Source organism: Oculina patagonica, chromosome 7 (genome assembly GCF_052425735.1).
Source record: "Oculina patagonica isolate OP01 chromosome 7, crgOcupat, whole genome shotgun sequence".
Classification (NCBI taxonomy): Eukaryota; Metazoa; Cnidaria; class Anthozoa; order Scleractinia; family Oculinidae; genus Oculina; species Oculina patagonica.
The window spans coordinates 17,269,740-17,276,728 of record NC_135764.1 but is presented as its reverse complement, the minus strand read 5'-3'; the positions used below and the strand labels follow the sequence as shown (position 1 = coordinate 17,276,728).

Sequence of the window (6,989 nt, the reverse complement as noted above, 5' to 3'; positions counted from 1 at the left end):
GTGTACGATGTTTATGTACAGCGGTTGTTAACAATCATTTCAAAATGGCGGCCAAGAAGGTTAACATTCGTCTGGTAAAAAGTCAGAAAGAAATGAAAAAGAAAATTGAATCTCCGTTGGCAAAATATCCTTTTTATATACCTTGAATTTCTAGTTTCAGTTATGGTACAGACTAAACTTCATAGTACCTGGTCACTAAAGTGTTAAAAGTTGAAAATGTTTGCTTCTGTTAGAAGTTAACCTGCATCGCCATTAGAAAAACAGAAACAGAACAGCAACTGTTTTACTGGAATTGAAGCCGTACCTTACAGTACTAGTCTGCAGTCCGACCATGGACCACGAAGTTCAGAGAAATGCACCTTCCGAATGGCCGGTATTATGAAGTTGGCCCAGAGAACAATATTATTTGTACAAAATATTACAATAGAAAGTTTTGTGAAGCTACCTTGACGTTTCTTAGATACAATAGTGCTGGGCAGTTGTTTTGCGTCCTGTGTGACATACCTATAAAGAGTGCAATTCTGTGGACTTCACACGTTCTTGGGAGAAAGCATAAAGAGGTAAACTGAAACACTTCTTATCCCTTTTCACGATTATTATCATTTTTATTTATTTCTTTAAGAACAGCTTTAATTTACATCACGTTGCAATACATTACAATTTTAACAGACAAGTTTCACCAGAAAAAGAAGTAAATTCATCATTATTCACACAAAAGATCAAATTTACCTAAATGCATTCAATAAGCTATAAAAGATGAAAGCTTCATTAACACTTATCTTTACTGTTTTGTTAAACATATTCTCAGGCAAGCATGGCTTTCCTTTTGAAAGGTTCTAATGAAAAACTGTGCTTTTTTTATCCGTATTTAATTTTTTTTAATGGTTGTTAAAAATTTCGACATGCACCAAAAGGAGAAAGAAAAGAAAGAGAAAGAGAAAGAAATCCTTCTATTTTTTTTTTTTTTGGGGGGGGGGGGGTACTTGTTTTGTTCTGCAGATCCATATCAAATACCTGGCCCCCAAAAAAGTAGAAGTTTTGTGTGGGAAAGGGTATCCAATCTTTGGCCAATGATTATAGCGCCTTATAACCTTTCAAGTTAAGACCATTTTAGTTGCCATGGCGACTAAATTGGAACCAAAAAAATTGAACAGAAAAAGCTAAGCACGCTAGCACACTTTTAGAACGAAGAATATACATTGTGTTTAGCATGTTTCGTTGGCACACTTTTAGAATGAGGAATATACATTGTGTTTAGCGTGTTTCGTTGGTACACTTTTAGAACGAAGAATATACATTGTGTTTAGCGTGTTTCGTTGGGCACACTTTTAGAACGAGAAATATACATTGTGTTTAGCGTGTTTCCCTAGCATTCTTTAAGAACGAGGAATATACATTGTGTTTAGCGTGTTTCGTTGGCACACTTTTAGAACGAAGAATATACAATTGTGTTTAGCGTGTTTCGTTGGCACACTTTTAGAACGAAGAATATACATTGTGTTTAGCGTCAGTGTCGCTAGCACACTTTTAGAACGAAGAATATACATTGTGTTTAGCGTGATTAGAGACAATGTATGAACGGCTTGCGTACACGTTTACTCAGGCCGTTCATACATTGTCTCTAATTTTTTTCACGCACGTAAAAAATTACGCGTCAGTGGTGTAACAAAAAAGGTGATATGTGATGTTTGCCCGTGGAATTTTTATGTGCAAATGAAAAGAAAACAATAGAACAAAAAGATACCGCCTCATTTTTCAACTCCCATCTTTCTATTTATTAGGTACATGGTGGCAATAAGCAAAGTTGCAAAACCGTAGAGAAGTGTGAAGTTCCAAATGTTCGTTAACGTTTGGGGTTTACTCTGGTGTAAGAACTTTTTCGTTCTCTGTTGTCTTGGTCGTTCTTTGTTTCACGTTACCTGTGAGTTTCACAGGTTTCACAGGCTTTTATGTATGCGATAAAAAAGCCGCCTCCTTTCAGTAACTATTTTTTTACACCATGGATACTTTGCACCTAAAAACATTTTTCTTCAGTTGTCTCAGAAAATATACTGCTGTTTTCAATATATTTTTCTGGGAAAACTGTGATACGTAAACATTGTATCTTGATTTCAGTCAAGCAGTTTAAAAAGAATATAGTTTGCATTCCACCACGAGACATTGTATTTACTGAAAGGATTTCTAATTTAATCTGCTCGTAAACAATATATAATAACTGAAACTTCATTGTGCAAATTGAAACAAACGGCACTTTGCATCTAATTAGCTATAACAGGCGCCGGAAAAAGTCGTTCCATTTCCGTTTAATCGGAAAACTCTATTGTGTTTAGCGTGTTTCGTTGGCACACTTTTAGAACGAAGAATATACATTGTGTTTAGCGTGTTTCGTTGGCACCCTTTTAGAACGAGGAATATACATTGTGTTTAGCGTGTTTCGTTGGCACACTTTTAGAACGAAGAATATATATTGTGTTAAGCGTGTTTCGTTGGCACACTTTTAGAACGAAGAATATACATTGTGTTTAGCGTCAGTTTCGCTAGCACACTTTTAGAACGAAGAATATACATTGTGTTTAGCGTGTTTCGTTGGCACACTTTTAGAACGAAGAATATACATTGTGTTTAGCGTGTTTCGTTGGGACACTTAGAACGAAGAATATACATTGTGTTTAGCGTGTTTCGTTGGGACACTTTTAGAACGAAGAATATACATTGTGTTTAGCGTGTTTCTTTGGCACACTTTTGAAACGTATACACATTGCGTTTAGCGAGTTTCAGGTGTTTCTCCAATCGACAATTATGTTGTCCACTTGTACGACCCGACAACTGTCGCAGGGCTCTATACAACATAGTGGAAAATTTCTAAGTCTCGATAATGATATGCATTTCTCCACTCGCAACTTCATTTGTCGAGTCGACAATGGTTTTGTCCACTCGTATCAGGTCCACTCGTATCAGGTCGTGTATATTGGACATGGGTGATAGGGTAAATATGTGTGAAAAAATTACAGGATAAAAATGTGTAAAAAGGTGACAAGAAAAATAGTGAGAATTTGATAATAAAAGAGAACTTTTTTAAAAGAATAGAATATTGTGGGGGTAATGACCTACATGGTTCGTACAATCTTGAAAAGGTCTTGAATTTTAGCAGTCGTCTTGAAAAGTCCTTGAATTTGGTTAAGTCCTTGAAAAGTACTTGAATTTCCTCCTTAGGTCTTGAAAAGTCCTTGAAATTTAGGGCTTCTTGCACGCCCTATTACTTTTTTGATAAATTATATTAATTTGGTAAAGAAAGTTTGATGAGGAACAACTTCAAAAATACGAAAATACTGTAACTTGCGAAAATGTCCGTCTTAAACTTGAACGCCTAAAGCATAACGTAGATCTTTGCCTCAATTTCATGCACCAGGGCTTGCACCAGGCCTCTGATGTGGGGTTCTTTGCCATGCAGTTTTGTTAGAAGGGGCAACATGGCTGATAGTGCATAGACATGTAGCTCGATCAGTCCTTGAAAACAACTTTTTGTCCTTGAAAAGTCCTTAAAAAGTCCTTGAATTTTGTTTGCCTGAAATTGTACGAACCATGGACCTATCATTGTTGTCCGCTTCAGTTGTCATGGCAGTGTGCCATGACTCAAGAGTTTTTCGCACGTGATAGTCTCCTTTGTCGATGACTCTTGCATTTTTGAAATCAATTTGATGGTCGTTCATCCATGCATGGTTTGCAATGTTCGATCCTTTGTTACAATGTTTAACGTTTGTGATGTGTTCTTTTCTTCGCGTCTGTAGACATCTGCCCATTTCTCCAATGTAGCTCCAACTACAGTTATTGCAAGGAATCTTGTACTTGTACTTAGTTTACATGTCGTCCGTGATCATTTTTATCATGCCAAAAGTTCGCCGTGCTTCTTACAACATGGCTTTTAAGCTCAAAGTTGTTGCTGAAGCGGAGGCTGTTGAAAACAACTCAGAGATCACCCAAGATTACGGGATAAGCGAGTTGATGGTTCGTTGATGGAGAAGAGACCAGGTGAAACTTTTCAACGGCCAACTAAAGATGTCTGCGAAACGAACAAGTTTGCTTCCCTTGCTTTGTGTGCTCGGAGAGAATTCGAAATTGTCTGTTACGCAAGGTACTCTGAATGCTCTTTGCAATTTATCTTTAATTAAGAAATCTCTGACATTCTGTTTGCATGGGAAAAACAAGGACTGTCAGCGTGACCCCAAAACAAAAGTGTGTTAGAGTGATGTGAAACTACCCATCAGAAATGAATGCACAGATGCTTGCAAACCTGTGGGATATCGGAACAAGTTTTTTTGGCTCCATTGTGTAGACGGACTATACCAGGACCTGTTTTGTGGCACGTCCCGCTGCGACGCAGGCTATGGTATAGCATAACAAAGAATTGAATTGTACATGCAGATGTGATGGCTCAGATCTGCTTGCATATTCTGTTTTTAACAATTCCCGGGGTAACTAATCAAGCGTTTGACAATTAGACCCAATCGAACACCAATCATTCAATTGAGTTCGGTAATCATACATACTGGTAATCAAACTCACAATAAAATTTGGTCAATTGGACACAATAGTATGATTGTTGATCCTTCAGAAATCAGAGTTTCCGAAGGATTGACATTCATACTCAATGTAACATTGATAAAACATAATTAATCAAAGATCTCTTCGAGATACCCACTATTTTGCATGAAGTATGAGTAGAAGGTTTATCCTGGGCATTGTTGTTTGAACATAATATTATCATGGAAGAATTCAAACGTCTTTTAAAGAATTTTAACTTAGAATAGTTTCTTTGTAGTTCAGTTCAAGCATTTTTTTTTCATCTTCACGGGGGAAATGCTGTATTTGTCAGTCGCAACAGCTGGGCGCTTTGCGACTCATACTGTGGCTTGGTTAAAAGTAGTAAACTTTGTCGTTTGCCTTAAATCGAAATAGTTAATATCGTAAAACTTCGCCGCTGCCTACAACAACAAGGTGTGCGCCCTGTTTTCAAGTCGGAAACCACACTACGATCACACCTAGTACGGCAAAAAGACGCTGTTGATTCCACTAAGCAAGATGGCGTTATTTACAGGATTCCCTGTGAATGTGGCAAAGTTTACATCGGTGATACGGAAGACCTATGCAAGACAGGATCAAAGAGCATGACCGGGATATCCGACTCGCCCGTACCCAGACCTCTGCCATTGCAGAACACACCAACACCTGACACTACCTGCTTTGGAATGAGGTAAAGTTTATTGATCGTGACCCACACTGGTACAAACGCAGGGTCAAAGAGGCAATTCACACAAGACTTCACCCTAGTAATATGAATAGGAATAATGGAATTGAAATTCCTGAAGCATGGATGCCCACAATAAAAAAACACAACAACAGGAGAACTGTACGGCAGCGGACCGCTGAGGGAACAACAGGACACAGAAACAGCGAGGATCGAAATGCACCAATCACAGCTGTTGAAATCCAACCAATCACAGTGCGGCAGCCTTCTTTATAAGTTCACGAACAACCAGTCGACCTAATCGCCTGATGAAGCTATGAGGGGAATATTATCGTAATATTTCCCTAGGGGATTATTAAAGTTGATAACCCCCTAGGGGAATATTAGATATCAGCCCCGCTCTCCCCTGTTACAATCAAAGCCACCCCCAGCTTTTCAGACAGTTGCTAATTAGCGGGGTTTATTCAATATAATCAGCCTTGAAGAACAAAGGAAAACAAGCCATGTGAAAAATAATGTTTGTAAATTTGACAAGTCACGTTTTTTTCTACGAGATCACAAGTGTTGACGCACTACTATTGAGTGAGACGCTTTGATCACCCACAGCAGAAAGTAATCCCTTGAGAAATAAAAACAGTCCCTTGAGAGTTAACAACTATGTGCGGAATTCGGTAAGAGGGTGACAAGCTTCCCCACTATATCTTTCCATTTTGCTTGTAAACAAGCAAAAAAGTCGATAAAAAGGTTGATTATGATTACTCATACATGATTTACTTATTTTAAGGTGTCAGATGCATTCCGAACATTCATTTCATAAAATCGAATCAGATTAAGTCAAATTGCATTTGATGTTGTTTAATTGATTTGATTATTGAACTCAGCAAATTAGATGTTCGAATTTGTTTGATTACTGATTGATTACAAAGGGTAATCAAAATGTTTTGTTGGTCATAACTTGTTTTCTTTACCCTATTATAACCAATGATTCCAAGCTGAAAACAGAAAAAAGTTTGCTGTTAATATTCTTTCATAGTTATGTTTAAGCTGCATTCATGTGAACCAACCTTAAGTGGTTCTAATTGAAGGCTTAAGCGCAAGAAACACACTTTGTGTTTTGGCCAAATTGAAAATTGTCACAAACAACTCCAAATTTCGCACGCAAGTTCGTTTATGTGTGCTTAACATTGATCTGTATTCAAATTCGCTGAATCTAGCTTCGTTTTTTAGAAATTACGTATGCAAAGAACAAAGGCGTTTTGCAAATTAAAGCTTACGTTCTCCACAGTCAGCCAGCAGCATGAGTTTTTCGACACATCGCGTGTAAATCTTTCCTTCAAGCGTTATTTAACTGTCCGGAGAGGTTGAAAAACGTGTCAGAGCCATGCTTTTAGTTCCTAGCCACCATTTTGAGGATTCGCTTTACAAAAAGGACTGGATCTAACACATTGTGACGCGATGTCACCTGATAGGTGTCACGTGAGAGGAAAGAGAAAAAAAAATGGCCGTTTGTTCCTGAAAATCATTTGAAGCCTTTGGTTAGTTTTAGCGTAAGTGCGGCTGCCAGGTGGTTGAAGGACATCATTAAGTCTGAATACCCGTAAGTTTACAACATCGCTCGAACGAACTGAGTGACGTTTCTGCCTTTGTTTTGTACAACAGCGCTGTTTAGCGCTTCGGAAAAAACGTTGCAAACAAGGTAGTTTTGAGTCTGGCCGCATAGAAGGCCTAAAACAAGAGGTTTCTT

At 38.0% G+C, this 6,989-nt stretch overlaps 1 protein-coding gene across 1 annotated transcript in view; it reads left to right on the top strand.

Annotated features, from left to right (window-relative positions):
- The first annotated feature begins 17 nt into the window (after positions 1-17).
- LOC144661471 (zinc finger protein 830-like) overlaps positions 18-6,989 on the top strand; it is a 29,924-nt gene continuing 22,952 nt past the window's right edge. Inside the window, exons 1-2 of the mRNA XM_078522249.1 lie at positions 18-127; positions 464-560. Coding sequence (XP_078378375.1) covers positions 45-127; positions 464-560 — 180 coding nt within the window. The 5' untranslated portion in view covers positions 18-44. The remainder of the gene's footprint in view (positions 128-463; positions 561-6,989) is intronic.